At 34.7% G+C, this 18,937-nt stretch overlaps 1 protein-coding gene across 2 annotated transcripts in view; it reads left to right on the forward strand.

Annotated features, from left to right (window-relative positions):
* The window catches only part of IL1RAP (interleukin 1 receptor accessory protein), a 123,063-nt gene extending 109,299 nt beyond the window's left edge, over window positions 1-13,764 (forward strand). The window contains exons 11-13 of one of the 2 annotated variants that reach the window (XM_025042310.1): window positions 1,127-1,276; window positions 2,559-2,702; window positions 12,461-13,764. In XM_025042310.1, coding sequence (XP_024898078.1) covers window positions 1,127-1,276; window positions 2,559-2,702; window positions 12,461-13,179 — 1,013 coding nt within the window. In that variant the 3' untranslated portion in view covers window positions 13,180-13,764. Of the gene's footprint in view, window positions 1-1,126; window positions 1,277-2,558; window positions 2,703-5,130; window positions 7,435-12,460 lie in introns of those variants that run through there. The other variant, XM_025042311.1, reaches the window with a different exon arrangement.
* Window positions 13,765-18,937: the final 5,173 nt, after the last annotated feature.

An 18,937-nucleotide genomic window follows, 5' to 3' on the forward strand; every position in this document is an offset into this window, starting at 1 on the left:
TACATTAGAATATTAGGCCTAAGAATACAGAGACTCTGTCTTATCTACCATTGTAACCCCAACAGCTTCTAGCAAATAGTAGTTGTCAACAAGTAACTGTCTAATCAGTTAATACATAATTTAAGCCACTCCTGCTTCAGATATTCTGAATATTCTGTTCCTTCTTCAAATTCTTAAGCTTTATTATCAAGCTAATAAGGCAGCCAAATGAAGTTGCTGATAATTGTGTAGAATTAGGTTTTTAAAAAATATCCTAGAAGCGTACATTACATCTGGAAATGCTGATTCAGATTCTTGATGTTCTAGGGATAGGATAGATGAAGACATAGTTTCTACCCAGAAGACTGCAAATATATGTTTTAGTGGGTAATAAGAGAGAGAATGGAGAAGCAAGCTTGTAGACAAATTACAATATAATAAAATCTGTCTATACCTGGATATTGCAAGTCAGTCTTTGGAATGTATATCCTAGAACTGTAGACCTAAGAGATACTTTCAGAGCTGAGCATACTCAGCATTTGGTGGAAGCCCTCTGTTTTTACCCAATGAAAAGAAGATTTTTCAGGCTTATTTCCAAATATAAAGGAAAGGGAATTAAATTTCTTCTATATGGCACTGGACCAGAGAATGAAATTAAGACTAATAGAAGGAAACACATTAAGAGTTTTGCTCCATTTAACTGCTCTAACAATTAAAACTCTACCGATAATCATGGGCTGATCCAGGCAATAGTTAGGATTCTATCTCAAGAGATGGATAAGTAGGGGATGGAATTATACTTTCCAAAAATACTTTTGAGGATATTCAGGTATCAGATTGTAAATTGAATTAGATTGCCTTTTAAATCCTTTCCAATACTAAGATTCTGTTTTAATTTGTATATCATCAAAGTCTATTTAAATCATCTAATAGTTAAAAAGGGCCTTCTCTGCCAGTTGCTGGAAACAAAAAACTACATATTACACAGTCCAGTATTAAAACATAGTGTCTAACCCCTACCATGTTACCTCTGCTTGTCCATACATATAAATTAGCTGCATGGCTCAGCTGCTTGGATTATCCAGCTGTTTGCAGGATGCTTTGATCACCACGCAGAAATCAATTATTTCTCTGCTGTTTACTCCAGTGGTAGCTCCAAGATACACAGTGGAACTGGCATGTGGTTTTGGAGTCACAGTCCTGCTTGTGGTGATTCTCATTGTCGTTTACCATGTTTACTGGCTTGAGATGGTCCTATTTTACCGGGCTCATTTTGGAACAGATGAAACCATTTTAGGTGAGTAAATCTATACTGTTATCTTTAGAAAGCATGCTGGCTTGATAAAAATCTAAAGTAACTGAAATATTTAATCGTACTCTTTTAGCCTTGTTTCAGCCCTTATTATTGAAAATCTTTCTAATGCATATTATTCTGTTTTCTTAGCTCAATATGTGATTTAGTCTCCATTGGCACTGTCCAAATAGAAATATAATGCAAGCCACACATGTAATTTAAATTTTTCTAGTGGTCATATTATGAAAAGTAAAAAGAAAGTGAAAAAATTTTAATAACATTTTAACTCAAAATGTTCAAAATATCATTTTAGCTTGTAATCAATATTAATAAAAAACTTTAGTCTTAATTTTGGTACTAAAAATCTTAAAAACTCAGTATGTATTATATTTTATACTTAGAGCATATCTTACTTCAGACTAGCTGCATTTCCAGTGCTCAGTAACCACTGTGGTTTATAGCTGCTGTACTGGACTCAGAGGTTATCTATACTCTTTGTACTTAGGGGTTATCCATGCACCAGAAGCATCAGAATCACATGGGAGCTTATTAAAAGGAGAATCTTAAGCCAAATGCTTATTCTGAATCAGAATCTACATTTTAACAATATTACTAAGTGATTCATGTGTTCATTAAAAAGTTCAGGAAGCTTTGTTCTAATGTGCTATTTCCTGGTGACAAGAATGGAAGATTTAAATATACAGATTCTTAGACCAATCCCATAAAGATTTTATTCAGTAGATTTGTGGAAGAGACACAGAACCTGTATTTTTAATGAGAGGTAGTTTTTATAATTAGCAACTTTGGGAAAAATCTCCTTATTGAACCTATGTGTTTTTAATTATGATTATTTTCAGGTATAAAATAGACCTTTTCAAAAAATTTTGCTCAATTTATAATTCTAATATATTAGTGAGTGACATACTAGGACAGGAACTAGAAATTTTCTACATAGTATTAATTGCCAGCACCCATGATTGACTATTTGCTTTCTGATTCTGTTAACTCATAGTTGAATGAACCAATGCTCACTTATTCTCCACCATTAAAACTGAACTCAGTGAGATGAATGAAGACACATCAAACAAAATTTGCAGTTACACCTTAAAATAGTCATTTTGCCTGGAGACCTCTCATAAGTGAGAAATCACACTAAAATCTGTCAGATAATTCATATATGTAAAAAATTAGAATCTCTAATTTGCAAAAGTTTGATTTAAGAAAAATATCGAATACTATCAAGAAACTTTTCTAATTTATATTGGACCTGTGTTCCTGTTGCTAGATGGAAAGGAATATGATATTTATGTATCCTACGCAAGGAATGCTGAAGAAGAAGAATTTGTATTACTGACCCTCCGAGGAGTTTTGGAAAATGAATTTGGGTACAAGCTGTGCATCTTTGACCGCGACAGTCTGCCTGGGGGAAGTAGGTATTTCATATGAGTACAAATGATGCTATTTAGCTTTGGATCATGGATAAGAATCATGGCACAACTCTATGGTGGCACCTTTGGACACTTAATGTCCAATTCTTGGTTTTAATAGACAGAGACTCTCTAGGAATAAAACTGCATTGTAAGACGTAGACTATTCAGGTGCAGTTTTATGGTATAAAATATTTTCCTTTGTGAACTTTAAAAATTCTATTTCAAAAAAATTTGGATGCGCAGTGGATTAGAGCTCTATTAAATACCACAGCTTTAAATGCCCTGTTTATTCACATTTAGATTTTTAGAAAGTTTAGCTAATCTGCATTAATTTGCCTAGAATATTTTTTACAAAGAGCAAGGTTGACTCATTTTTGCTAAAAAATAGTTACAGAATAGAGTGCATGGAATTTTTCTTTATATTACTCACTGACAATCATTATAATATTTCCCTTTGGCATTTGGTAATTTCCTTTTCTTCACTTTTGTTTTCTAGCAAACTAAATTCTCCTTCCCTGTGGGTCAGTTTCTTTCTTTCTATCAGCTTACACCTTCGAGATATAGTTTAAAATTTTACAAAGTCTAGTATATTCTGGTAGGTTAAAAAAAAAAGTTTGAATTGCTGAATGTTTTAAAATAAAAGTACATCTCTAATTTTTAAAATAAAAGTACATCTCTAACAGACAGTAACACATTTCAGTCTGTTTCATAAATACATAATAGCATTCCTAAACTTACTGTTAATCTTTGTACTGTTGAAATGCATGTGATATCTCTAAACTTTAGCACATCAAACTAATTTTCTTCCCCTAAAATCCTGTTTACATTAGTCACATCACATTTTTCAAAATGTTATAAGGATAATTGAGAATAGTTTCAATTTAAGTCTAATACAAAATAGACATAAATGTTTATTCTCATTTTGAATTAGCTGGATCGCTTATTTTATCTTCCTAATCATTACTCATAAGTCTATCTTGCTTATAATGGATATCTCCTTCACTGTAATTTTGCCAGGAAATGGTAAATTGATTATGCAGTTAAAGGATAAATTCTACTCATTTTAAAATAAAATTTTAAATCATTTATTCATACATTTGTTCATTTATACAGCCATTCAACAAATATTTATCTACTGTATGAAAAATTATATAAAGACATTCAGTATCACAATGTAAGACCTCCAATAGGGGTACGTCATACTTCTACATCTTGATCTTCTCATTCTCCCTGCTGCTCTTACTGGGTCCTCTTTGCTTCTGGGTCTTTTTTCCATGCTTACACATGGTCAGCCTCTAGCAACCCTGCTTGGAGTAGACAATTACTTTTTCCTGGATTCTCATCCAGGTTGCACATGCTATTTTAATTGCAAGTTTTTCTCTACTGCTTCTGTACTTATGAAGATTAAATGGGCAAAATGACTGCTTAGGAAAGTATGGTAAGTCAAGAAATAGCTTTCCACAACACTAGTGTGTTCTCTGGAGTTGGCTCCTATCTGAACTCCAGGTAAAATATCATACAGTATTTGATAAACAACCTTGAGGAGATGGATTATTCCTAAGAATTTAATGACAGGACCTAATCAAAGCCCTTGACAACAGAATAAAATTACAGTGAATTTCCATTTTCCTTGCTCTTCTTTTCTGACCTGAAGAAGGTGTTTGCCTGGTAGCAAAGGCAGACACATCAGCCAGCAGCTGCCGAAACACATGGCTTCATTATAATGATAGGAGATTAAGGAGAAAGATCCAGGGATTAATTTAGCTTTCAGAGCAGAGAGCAGAATAGAGAGTTGAGCTGAGAATGTGATGCCAACCAAAATACCATTCAGTTGGCTAGATTTTTTCAAAGTTTTTATTCCAATGACATAGTCATACCATTCTACTCAAGAGGTACGTGACAACAGAAAGGGACTTTCAAAACTGAAGGTTCCTCCTCTTGCTGTCCTGTGTTCACAAAAAATAATTTCTATGATTTTTGACTCTGTAATGTATATCTTTTTGAATGCTCACTGGCACTAGAGATGATACATGGATATCTTTGGGGAGAAAAGGCTCAGGAGCTGCTTTGGCTGGGCCACCACATGCCACCTGGTTTGAAGAAATTTATTTCAGTATTCATTTGTTCCTTAATGTTCCAAATAATATTTTTGAAGACCAATGTCATAGAAGGATGTTTTGGCTTCAGGCCTGTTTGAAATTCTTTTGGGGTTGTAATATGTGCATATAGTTTCTCTTCCTGAGCAGAGTGACATTTAGCAAACAGAGTAAATGTGTTTAAAGATTAAGTTGTTCAAAATGTTCATGGTAAAAAGTTTCACCTCAATCCTCAGGCTGTTCCCCTAAATTCTCTACACTTGCTCCTCAAGCTCCATACTCTGGGGGAGTTCTTAGCCAACACTAATCCCCATGGTGTTTTCTTTCTCAGTTGTCACAGATGAGACCTTGAGCTTCATTCAGAAAAGCAGACGCCTCCTGGTTGTCCTAAGCCCCAACTACGTGCTCCAGGGAACCCAAGCCCTCCTGGAGCTCAAGGCTGGCCTAGAAAACATGGCCTCTCGGGGAAACATCAACGTCATTTTAGTGCAGTACAAAGCTGTGAAGGAGATGAAGGTGAAAGAGCTGAAGAGGGCTAAGACGGTGCTCACGGTCATTAAATGGAAAGGGGAGAAATCCAAGTATCCACAGGGCAGGTTCTGGAAGCAGCTGCAGGTGGCCATGCCAGTGAAGAAAAGTTCCAGGTGGTCTAGAAGTGGCGAGCAGGGTCTCTCCTATTCATCCTTGAAAAATGTATGAAAGGGGCAATGAAAGGGGTGAAAAGATCCATGGGAACCCCAGGAAGGAAGAGTTCCCCCTTCTTTATACCCAATTTATTGTTTAATGGACAGAAAACAATTCTATGGAAGTCTCCCCATAGTGATAAATTTAAGGTGACTATATGACTGGCTGTTCTGCTTACTCAGGCAATACTAAGGTTTAGAATGATAGGACCACCAGTCTGTCACCAGTACCCGATGTCACTGTTCTTTGCAGGCGAAGACTTGGTTAAAGTGAATTTCTCTTTCTCTATCCTCTCACCATGTTCCTACATGTCTCTGTCTGTGTCTCTGTCTCTGTCTCTGTCTCTGTCTCTGTCTCTCTCTCTCTCTCTCTCTCTCTCTCTCTCTCTCTCTCTCTCTTTCTCTCTCTCCCTCCCTCCCTACCTCCCTCCTTCTCTCTCTCTCTCTGAATTTTAACATGGGGCAGCCTTTTGCTGTGGATTGAAAGACCCCTTAAAACTAAGCTATCTGTGATGAATTTCCAGTATATTCTTCTTTTTCTCTTATTACTCATCATTAAAAAAATAATCAGGGTCTAAATTTATTTTAGCTGAAGATAATGAGCTCTTTTACTCATTCTGCTTTACGTCACACCATCACGACACCCACTCCTCACTTAGAACAATACAAAGCAGTATTACTAAAAATGCTCCTTATAAATGATTTTCTCCTACCATACCCCCTGTGCCCTCTATCTCAGGTAATCAATGTCATATTTGTCAACTTGAAAAATATACCATAAATTTTTTTTATAGTAAACTTCTGAATATCTACACATCAACCCATATTTAGCACTCCATCTTCTCTATCTACTGTACCTTGCTTGTATCAGTCTTTCAGAGTTTACAGATGGCTCCACACTTCGTTCAGTCTGCTAGTAAGCTTCCCCTAATGGTGCTAATAGTGAAATAACAGCAAAGTGCTTTTAAGGCATTTTCGGGCTTGTGAGAAAAGCGTAGAACAGGGTGTTTGGCAATTTGTCTTTTGATCTCAGCCTTGCTAATGTGAGTATTAGGAAAGTAATTTCTCCTCACTTGTTTCTATCCCCCCCATTGTTAAGTGTGGAAGTTATACTCAGTGACCTTGAGAGCTGCTTTTATCATTAATATTCTAAGAGAATTAATTGGATCCCTAGTATTTTCCCTATTTTATTCACTGGTACAGTTAATACACTCACTCCAGACAAGTCAGCCGAAAAGTTACTGTCAGTGTAACTTGTTTTAGTTTGTTTTAAGTAAACTGTTACTGTTTTTAAGACTTTGAAAAGTAAAAACTAAGTCCAGAGTTTACAGAATGATGAATATCTTATATATGTGTATATATATATGTATATACATGTACATTCATATACACAAATTATATATATATGGATCTATATTACATGTATATGTAATATAGATACACGAATTATATATGTATATATACATATACATATGTGAATTATATATGTGTGTATATATATACACATGCACACACACACACATATATACACACATGCGTATGACTTTAAATAGTCTTTGGCACAATATTACAAGCCACTGGAACTCTTGTCCAGTCTTTAAATTACGTCTCTACTGTAATGCTTCTGTGTCAGTGTTTTCTACAGATTAATATTATTTGTGAGTTCACAGATCACAGAGTGGTAACTTGTTAATTCTTGCCTTCCCTAAATAAGTATAAGTAACTCATTACTGCTACAGTTGATCTGGATGCAGTGGCGTCTGTTGTGAACAGAGCTTCCATGGTCAATGCTAAGTAGTAGCCAGTCCTCTGGCATTACTTGATCATCTGGTATATTTTGAGCACACACACTTAAAAAACAGATATGTTAATCTCAGTGCCAAACTACTGGAGAAATAAATCTCTATTTGGACTGTTGAGAAATAAAGGAAAGGAAATAAAATACCTATAAATGAGCCTGAGTATTCTGTGAAACACCATAATTCATAATTTAAAGAAACCCTTATCCAGTAGTATGAATGTTGTGAAGCAATTCTGAAACTACCTCTTATATTTAAGAGTCCTTCAGCAATATTAAAGACCATAATAAATTGTTTCTCTATATAGGAGTTATTGATTATTTTAAATTGAAAAAAAATCATGAATTCTTGACTAGTGTGCTAGGGAGTCATTCTTGGATCTATTTTTTTTTTTTTTTTTTTAGCCTTTTAATGATGTTCCTTGTTTCAGACTACAATTACTCCTCCTAACAATACTTCATTCACAAGACTAGAGAACTGACTCCAGATAAGCTTTGTATACCAATTCTTGCATGAGCTTTAGGTAAATGCGGGACAGTCCCATCACCAAGGAGCCATTCTCATGCTAATACTACATTCTTTTTGTACCTTTTGATTCCATATTTATCCCAAATGTTGTTGGGTGCTCATAGAAACTTCTTAATTTTTTTTTTTCTATTTATATTCCTGTCTTTGGTACTGAACTTTTTCAAATGCTAAAATCTAAAGCACAAATTTACATGATGTGTCTCATTCTAAAAGAATTTTGCTTCAATATTTTTTTATTTGTTTTATGTCCCAGAAGATGCCTAATACAGGCTATTTGAGGGAAATGGGGAAGCACATAATTTAGAGAGCAGGAAGAAATTGTTCTCTAATGTTAAAACAAATGTCTCTAAAGTTAAAGAAGAACCTTAGTGGTTTGACATATACAATATGAAGACCTTCTGCATCCAAGTTAACAAATAATCATAATATATAGAGTGTCTGATCATACAACCATATAAAATTGATGTAATTCTCTTCTGTGTTGTAACTTAGATGGTTCCCTATGATTCTAATAAACAAGCACGTCATCATATTTGGAAACAAAAGCATTACTCCACTCGTTAATGATCCACTTTCTTTCCATAGGTTTTAATAGTTTAAAATTATCTTTTTTATTTTATCCATGAACTTTTGTATTTTCCTTTTTTAATTTGATTTGTAAATGTGTTTATTTTAAAAATAAACCATTTATTTTCAGCTTCAAATTTTATTTTGTACATGTGTTTTATGTCTTTATTTTTATGTTTGTGCGTAAGATATGAGAATAAAAATAATGATACATATAAAAATGTTATAAGTAACACTAGTTAAGTTTCTTTCTCTGAGAGAAATCTGAGAAAAATTGGAACTTCATCTCAAGAATATTTTCTTTACACATTAGTAAAAGAGTTACTTAAGTAAAATGGATTGCTCTGGTATACCTGTAGTGTGTGTGTGTGTGTGTGTGTGTGTGTGTGTGTGTGTGTGTGTGTTAGAAAGCCAGAGAGAGAGGTTCTTTTAAAATAAAGACAAAGTTTGTTCCTTTTTTTTCAACTTGGAACTTGAACTTGGGTAGCTTACAGGAATCTCACTTTTCAAAGGCTTTAATGCAACCCCAAGGCAGTTGCTTTAGAATAAGATCAATTAATTAATACCCTGCTTTTAGTTAATAGATAATTTGCATGAATAATGTGTTTCTATCACAAATTTCAAATAAAGCAGTGATAAATATTTGGAAATGTATTTTCTTTTGAGTTAATAATATTAAGTTTATAGTGACAGGGAAGCCTTCTACTTTAATTTTTTTTTTTCTATTCACTTATTCCGAAATTATATATTGAGTCTCTATAACTGAACTGGTTAGATTAGCAAAAATTTTCCTATTTTGAAGAATTCTTCAAAATAGAAGCCTTTTCTTGTCACTTCCATTCATTGACTCTAAGTCTGTTCCTTAAGGAAAAGGTTTCTATTCAATTAGGAAGCTACTTTAAAGCAGAGTTGAGCGATAATGTATTTCACTATTTAATGGAGACACTAGGTCCCCATTACTAAAGGTGTACAAGAAGAGAAGTGATGAATCATATTGAGATTTTGTATATGGGCTCAGTATATTAATGAGTGGTGACAAGTCTGAAGTCGCTTCCAACCCCGAACATATTAAATGAACTTCTAGAACATAGAGGTGACTATTTAGTTTTAATATCAGTAGTTTGGTCATCATAGCTAACTGAATATGACTGACCTTGTTAAAACTCTCAAAATATTTTCTTCAGTCATTTACTGATGTCACTAGGTCTTTGACACAAGTAAATTCACACCATAATAGGAGAGACATATTCAGCGACTAGTCTGTCTTATTTCTCTGTTTTTACCCACGGGATATGAAGTATCTTTAACAATAGGCTAGAAGCTTAAGTGTTTCAGTAGTATTTTTTATCAATACCTATTTTATCAACTGAATAGACAGAACTTTTAAAATTTATGACTCTCATAAATCCACATATTAAGTTGATTCTCTGAAGTTATATCAATAATTGATTCAGATTCAATCAACATTAGTTCATACTTTCTTTTAATGTGTTTGCTAGACATTTACATTTAAGAATCTCTAATTTATTTATCAACCCCCCATGTTTGCTCTCATTATATTCATTTTATAAATGGATGAACTCATGCTTTAAGATATTAAGACACAAAAGAGATAAGAAACCAATATTTGAATGCAGATCCATCTTGCAAATTAGATGCTACCCCCTCCCTTTTTTTTTTTTTTTTTTTACTACACTTCAAGTTTTAAGAGAGAATGAGAGAGAGGCTTACTGCTCTCATACACCAATTACCTAGCCAAAGAACAAAGAAAAAATTACAGCCCTAGTTTCCTTCTAGGTGAATTTCAGAGAGATTATGACTTTTAAAAGCAAGAGTATTCTGGAATATTGAGAGGTTCTAGACCAAAAATCGTGACCTGAAAACCAATTTAATACTACATAAGAAAAGTGTCTCATCACTCTATAGCCACACCCATAAGTTTGAACCAAACAGAATAAAAAGAAAAAAAACAATTACTCTTCAAGTAATTTTTAGCATGAAAATTACAATTTGTATCCTTAGATATGAAGTTTTGATAATATGGAAAATATTAAATAAGCCATAAAGGATGCAGCTTATTTCAAAGTACTTTCTGAATATCCCTAGGTATAGATAACCCAACCGCCATCTAAGAAGCATCTCTTATATTTATTCCTCAGAGTTTGGAATTTAATCATTCACATCTGATTCATTAGCATCACCTGCTTTCAAATGCAAATCCTCCACTTTCAGAATGGGGTATTAATAATTTTAAAAAACTACAAGTTCTATTTTCAGAAGATCTAGGATAATGTTTTATTTTTAACAGTGGTATCCCCCAATTGGACAGAACATACATTTTCTTAATATGTCTATTTTGAAATAACACACACACACACACACACACACACACACACACACACATGCATGCAATTTGAGTGAATTTCTTTTGATGAAAAACTACCCATGTTATCTTAAGAGTGTATCATATTTATCATGAGGCAGGAGAAGCCATAGACTTCCTACTCTCACATTCTCAGATTTATGAAAGGCAGCCACATAAGATTCTGAGCAGGACTAGACAGAATACAGGAGTCTACAAAACACATGTGTGCATACACATGGGCTTTGATGATAAGTGAAAATTTAGATTTAGCTTTTATGATTGAAACAATAATTCTCTAAAATGCACACTTGATAAAACCAGCAAAAATTCGTAAAAATTGAGCATATGTCTCTTCCAATTTTCTTTCAAATTCATGTTAAATTCACTAATAAGGAAAAACTAATCTGGTCCAGAGCTCTTTCATTCTTTGTTAAATTCATAATGATCAATTTCACTACAAACTTTCAGCTTGTCTTCACAGGCTGAAAAGTCCCACAGAAACTATTTCAACCCTAGCTCTCAAAACATTTGTAGTTAACCTCATGATGTGTCTGCAGCACCTGTTTTCAGAATTGTCCATGGAAGCAGCGATTTATACATTTGGAATTCTTTTCTTTCAGAAAATGACATTGTTTAAGCTCTTAAATCAGTGAGTTAAGCACTACGTTTATCTCAAGAACTTTCCTGTTTGGATCCATCCAACTCCACCTCAGCAATTATTACAACTGAATGATTTCTCAGAAGTCTTAATTAATTGACCGATTCTTACTCATTGCCCCTTTCATTGATTTTTAGACCATATCTTCACTTACACACACATACACAAGCACACGTGCACGCACACACACACACACACATACACACACATGATTCTTACTCATTGCCCCTTTCTTTGATTTTCAGACCATATCTTCACTTACACACACATACACATGCACACGTGCACGCACACACACACACACACACATACAGAAAAAAGAAAATGATTTTTGATCAATACAAAAAAATGATGTATCTGAAAATTTTAAGTATCAAGAGATATAACTATGTGGATCTTAGAAGATGGTAGTTTCCTATTGCTGAAAAAAGAAAATGAATTTTGGTCAATACAAAAAAATAACATATCTGAAAATTTTAAGTATCAAGAGATATAATATGTGGATCTTAGAAGATGGTAGTTTCCTATTGCTGTTCGCTGAGCAGACCAAGTCTGGAGCATTGTATTCAGTTCTGTTCAGGATACAACTTTTCTGAAACACATATATAAATTGAATATTATTCAGAGGAAAATGATAAAAGTGGGGAAGAGATTTGATACCATGTCACATGGGGAATAAGATAAAATATCTCACAGTTATTTAATCTAGAGATGAGAAGAAACTACAGTGAGATCAAAATGGTTGCAAAATATTTCAAATATTTGAGGATGTCAAATCTAGGACCACCAGATAAAAGTGGTAAGGAATGATATTTCAAACCAAGAAAAAATTTACAAACAAAGCTGAATTTAGCTGCTTTTAAAGGTGGTTAACTTTTCATCTTTAAAGGTAGCAGATACTTTGCAATCATCGGTATGAATGGTGTAGATGATATTACTTAACTGGGTAAACTATTTAACACTAAGATCTTATATTCATTGCTTTGTTGGAAGGACAATGATGAGCTGGAACTTATACAAGTTTTCACTAGGCATTGTCCTATTTTTCCATTTTCCTGTAGATACAGTGGAAGCAGTTTTTGACTTCATTCAGAGGAGCCGAAGGATGATTGTTGTCCTGAGCCCAGACTATGTGACAGAAAAGAGCATCAGCATGCTGGAATTTAAACTGGGTGTCATGTGCCAGAACTCCATTGCCACCAAGCTTATTGTGGTTGAGTACCGTCCCCTTGAGCATCCACACCCAGGCATCTTGCAGCTAAAGGAGTCTGTGTCTTTTGTGAGCTGGAAGGGAGAAAAATCCAAACATTCTGGCTCTAAATTCTGGAAGGCCTTGCGGTTGGCTCTTCCCCTGAGAAGTCTGAGTGCCAGCTCTGGCTGGAATGAGAGCTGTTCTTCCCAGTCTGACATCAGTCTGGACCACGTTCAAAGGAGGAGAAGTCGTTTGAAAGAGCCCCCAGAACTCCAGAGCTCAGGGAGGGCTGCAGGTGCCTCTCCAGCCCCAGGCACGATGTCCAAGCACAGAGGGAAGCCCTCTGCCACCTGTCGTTGCTGTGTCACCTACTGTGAAGGAGAAAGCCACCTTAGGAGCAAAAGCCGGGCAGAGATCCATACCCAGCCCCAGTGGGAGACACACCTCTGTAAGCTTGTTCCCCAAGAGTCAGAAAGTCAATGGATACAAAATGGCACCAGATTGGAAACCCCTGCTCCCCAGATGTCAGCCCTTGCTCTTCACCATTTCACGGATTTATCCAATAACAATGACTTTTATATCCTATAATTACTGAGCGGTGGGTGGTGGCTGCTATCTCTATCAGCCCTCTTTATGTCATGAACCTATGGGAGTAATTGACATTTTTACACTCTAATGGACTAGCAGATTGTGTCCCCTTTATTGATTTTTAAAAACTATTTATTTCTAGGAGACAAAAGACCCGAAGGACCTGCTTCCAGAATTATTGCCTCTAATGGCCTCAGAAGAGCACACTCTTCTTGGCCCCTAGAAGGTCAGTATGTGAAAGTTGCCTATAGTATGATCTTCTATCTTGCCCAATGGTTTAAAACTAAGCAAAAATATAAATATGTTTTCACTGAGTTTGTTGATCAACCTCATGTTATGAGTCAGTCAGGTGTACTCAGACTATGAGACTTACAGGGTATATGTGTCCCAAGGGAACATTATGGAAAGGAGTTGGTTCTAGTAGGAGCTGTAGCGCTAAGCTTAACAGAAAAGCCTACAGCAGAATTTCTCTGAAAGAACCAAATACACCCATGCAGGGATACATGGTGTTCTCTGTCTCACTGTAAACTAGTGTCCTCTAAACTGCCTAAAGTTGTTAGCATCAATAAAGTTATATTTTTATGTGATTTCTTTTGTACTAACCAATTTTTAACTCCTCTCTCTTCTTTCTAATTTTTATGGCTTTTAAATTCATATCTGAAGAGTATTCCATTTCAAGAAATCAAGATTTGGTTTAGGTACTAGGAAAGCTGAGCTATCTCTTTAGTTTCTTTCTAATGTATATTAGGAGAGATCTGGGAAAAGGACCAAAAGAGAGTGAGAAAATGTTTCAAAAGAAATAGAAGTTTATGCAAAAATCTCATTATATTTTTAGAACTGGCAGCTGAAAAATACAGTATTGTTAGTTGTTAAGTGTAGAATTTGGTACATGAATCTCTTCTCATTCAGGATTCTGAGACAGTATAGTCAATTCAAGTGCCTACAAGGATCAGAAGGTTAAAAAAAACCTTCTGGGGGCAGATATAAGCATAATATACATGTTCTCCATCTAGGACCCATATGTATAGGGACATAGGTGTAGATATGTGCTTCTTCGCTCTAAATATTTTAACATAATCATAAGAGATATATGACATTTGCTCTCTCAGTCAGGGAGTTAATAGAGGTGATTGGGCTTATAGGTAATTGAAGAATATTAATTTCTTTAAAAAAGCAGCAACCTCTACCAAGCTGCATGTTGATTGTTGCCACTGATTTAGCCCCACTATTGGCAGATTGTTCAGTTTTTAAGGTGAATCTAAAAATTTAGATTCTTATATAACCCCTCAATTAGGGGATAACTTCAACTTAAAAGAAAAAGAAAAAAGCAAAGAATCAATCAAAATGCATGAACATATAGTCAGCCTGTTGGCCACTGGTTTGCAATTTTGGAGCTAAAATATTCACCCAAAGAACACAAGTCCAAATGGATATTCAAGTGTCCCTGACAATATTGAGACTGGAGAAGACAGGATGTCCCTAAGGACATAGTGGGAGATGTTATTCCATCTCTAAATTGAAAACATCTAAACCCTCAGAATAAGGCTGATCTGACCTGACACTCCACCAGAGGAGAAAAAGCTGGAAAATAATGTGACTTCCATCTACTCTGTAGAGTTTTCCTGTCTGATGGGTTTACTGTAAGAAAGTTAGAAGCACAATCTACTACCCCTGAACAGGAGCAGAATAAAAAGAGCAAGAGCCCATACCAGACATGGGCAGTCAATATATTAATCTGGGCTGTTAGCGAGCTATAGTCCAATGAGTGTCAGCTTCTCTCAGTCACTTATAGTGAATGAGTGGAGGGGAAAGAGACCTGAAGTTTTATCCCACTACTCCTCTTGGAGAGAAAAGCAGAAAACCCCTTCTCTGCTGAAACAAGAAACTATTAGATCCATTCCCTGTTGAAACAAAACAATGAGAGGATAAAGACCCTCCGGAATAAATGTGACTCATCATGGAACTTCTAATAAGGAAATGACAGGCCACCCTAGCTGAATATCCAGCAGAAAATGATTGACCACAATCCATGTTCTATGTTACATGCCTTCTTGAAGAGATTAATGGATCCCTGATGTAAGTTCAAGAATTTTCACTTGGAAGACAGGTAGCAGTTTCTCTTCAAATCTGTTAATTGTGGGTAATGAAAGTCACTCCATATCCTAAGGAAGAAGAGAATGTTTTTGCCCATAATCTGTCTTATTTCTTATTAGCACAGTGTCCCACACTATTAAATATTTTTGAAAAAATTGAGAAATTACTTTTGTCATTTATGAATTAGTTTTTAGTGAAGAAAAATAAATGAAAGAACTACTGGCAGATGCATGGAAATGAAATATCTCTTATTATGAATGATTAGCGAGAGAATTGTGATGTTCTCAAAAGCTAAATTTTGGTCAGTATCAATTTCCATTGACAATATAAGTACAGTGTAAACAGTATAAAGTTATGGTTTTGGCATTAGCTCTGCAGAAGTTAGAAGGATAATAGATCATATTTTTACTATATGGAGAAAGGCTTAGAGGTTAAGTTATTAGTCCCTGACCCAACATTCTGCAATTGAATATAATATTCAGTGCCATATTTCAGTGAGGCAAATGATAATAAGAAAACTTCCTCATAGGTCATGTATATTCATAATCGAAATGATATGATTGTAGGTTAAATGAATGTTATTTACATACAAGCACGAGTTTTAAGTTAAGCAGAGATGAACATGAGTCCCACTTCTCTCCTGTTTGATCATGGACAATATCTAGACCTCAATCTCCTGCTAGCTAAAATGGGGATAATATTATTAACCTCATTGGGTTTTGTGGGCATTAAAACTTATGATGCATGCAAGTGCTTAGCACAGTTCTTGGCACATTGTAATTCTGTTGGCCAGTACCACACTCATAATGAAATCACTTTTACGGTTTCATAAACTTACATTTGCATAATAATTCATGGCTTAAAAATTGATTTCACATGCATTACTTTATTTTTTACTCTAACAAAATGCACAAAAGCAGGACAGAACAGGAACATATTATCCAAGTTAAGTGATTTTTCTAATGACACTCAGCCAATTAGTGATAAGGTTGGGTCTCTAATCTAGGCTTAGTACACCTACTCCAGTGCCAATTCAAGAACTACTCCTGTGAGATTCAAGTGGAAGTATTTCTATTACAAAGCCACCTAACTGGAACTATATAATCTGAACTATTATGCTTTCAAGTAAAAAAGGCAGTTAATGTAAACCCACTAATTAAATGTCATATCAATTGTCTGATGTGTCATTTGGCCTTGTCATATTATGATTTTATATAATTTCATTTTTGAATATTAATAACACTTGTTTAAGCATTGAAAAAAAGTGTCATTTCTTTGTGTCTTCTAGACTCTATGATCATGCTATAATTTTCTCCCAAAATAAATAACTTGTATTCGTCTTAAGGGAAAATAAAAATGTGTTCACCACTTACCTTGAAAAACAAATTTAATCTTTTGGCAACTGTGATTTACACTGAGTTTTAGTTATCTCCTCTTATAACTAGTAAAAACTCTAGTAATAATATATTCACTTCTAGTATGAAGAGTTTAAGTGGTTGGAAAAACTAGTTCCTGAGCTAATATTTATGAAAAGTCATGAATAATAACTTGAACTAGTCATAAAGATATGCACAGAAGGACAAACAATCCCTTTGTCAATGGTTTCAAACTTTTGTGTGTCTAAGAATCATTTGGTGGGTATCTTACAGTAAAGTTCCCAGAGCAAGCCCCTCCCCCAAAGGAGCTGGTTTATTAGATACTGGGCACTGTCAAGACTTTGCACTTTAATTCTGTGCCCTTGATATTTCAGATAAGGTATTTCGTAAGTCAAACTACTATATTCGAGAATTCTTTCAAACATTTTCTATTTTTTAAAATATTATTACTTAGGTTATAAGAGGAGAGAGCCTTTATTAGGTTATAAGAGGAGAGAGTCTAGTCCATGGCTTCTTAAAGTGTATTCTATTATGAATCCACATCAGATCCATTTTGGGTTTATATTAAAATGCATATTCCTTGATCCTATGCAAGATGAACTTAATGAGAATCTCTAGAGTGGGGCAGATCTGCACTAGGAATAAACTTCCCAGTTGATTCTGATGCACAAAGAAGATTAAGAACCATTAATTTTTATCTCTTTTTAACTCCTCTTTTACCCTTGTAGGCTCTGATTTTCTCCAGCCAAGGAGGACTACGAATCATCCTTTTAACAAGGTGTTTACAGGCAATAGATGAAAATGTAAGGCATGTTTAGCCCCTGAAATTGCCTCAGCACAAAGAGACAGTTGAATAGAAGAGTGGTTAGTAGAGTGTATTTCTAATATATGAAACATCAAGCATTGACATCTGGAAATCTGGTAGGAGTGCTGTAATCATCATATGTATTAGTCAGAATCAATAAGCTATCCTGTACTAACAAATAATCCCAATATTTCAGTAGCTTCATATGACAAGACGTAGATATTGTTTAGGCTACATGCCCAGAATAAGGGCTTACTTTTTTTGTAGCGTTGCCATATGAAATATGTGGCCTCCTGCTATTCTATGCTTCAGCCTAAATATTATACTTACTACTCTCACTTGTAATTCATTGGCCAAAACTACCTATGAGTACTGATACAGTCATAAGAGAAGGCTAGAAAGCAGTTTTCTTGTATTCTTAGGAAGAGAAAAATGAAATAGAAATTGATGAACACAGCATTGTCTTTGTCTAAGAATGAGATATTAAAATTGCCTGAAAAGGTAAGAGCCATTCAAATGGATACGTGTCACATAATTTGATAATGAAGGAAGAGAAGAACTTTGCCAATACTCACTTCAGCTTGCCAAAGTGTCAAGTCGGGTAGCTGTGTAAAAACAAAAGTGTACAGAAAAGAATAGACCTGACCTTATATATGAATGTTCCCCAAAGAAAAGCTGTTGAAGGAACTGAAGGAATACGCAATCATAATTACAGCTTCTGGTAGAAAAAGAAGCATTCTTAAAAACTGGAACGTTTCTGTATCTGGTTAATTCTCATTCAGCGGTTTCAGTTTAGTTCTCTAAGAGAGTGATGCTCAATCTGCCAATGAGCCATTTAATTTTTGAATATCCAGGAACCTCAGAAGAATTGAAGACATTTAGAACATAACAGAGCATGTAACACGGTCATTAGAAAGCATTACTTGATCCATTTATCTGAAGAGCTAAATAGAGAATTCAAACCGAATATGCTAAAGCTCAGACGAAGGAAGAGACGAATACTGGTCTGGGTGTTTAGAAGTCTGCTGCTATCTATGCATCTGCTCTATGATTTGAATTTTCTGTTTGTATTAAAAATTTGAATTTTTATATGACTTCTCTAATGTTGTGCAGTATTATTTGATCATAAGGAAAAGTTCTCTGTGTTGGCGAAGATCAGCGCTTAAGAAGCCATGATCTATTTTAATAAGTTATGATGCTGAATGAAGAAAACAAATTATTTCTTAGTGTAGCGAAGAGATAATTGACACACTCAAAATTCTTTAGAGAATAATTTACAAAGTTTTTCTCTTGGACAACTCAAAACACTTAAATGGAAAGATGGCTCTTTGAAATGGGCTCAGGAAAAAAAAGCAGAAAGATTCAAAAGAAACCCTGAATTCAGATCTTGAACTATTTTTATCCTACTCTTAAGTGATGGGAATTTTAATACTCCTTTGTTTTATTGGGGAAAAAAAATAAATAAAATCTGATATGTATTTAT

This window comes from Pteropus alecto, unplaced genomic scaffold, assembly GCF_000325575.1.
Source record: "Pteropus alecto unplaced genomic scaffold, ASM32557v1 scaffold88, whole genome shotgun sequence".
NCBI lineage: Eukaryota > Metazoa > Chordata > Mammalia > Chiroptera > Pteropodidae > Pteropus > Pteropus alecto.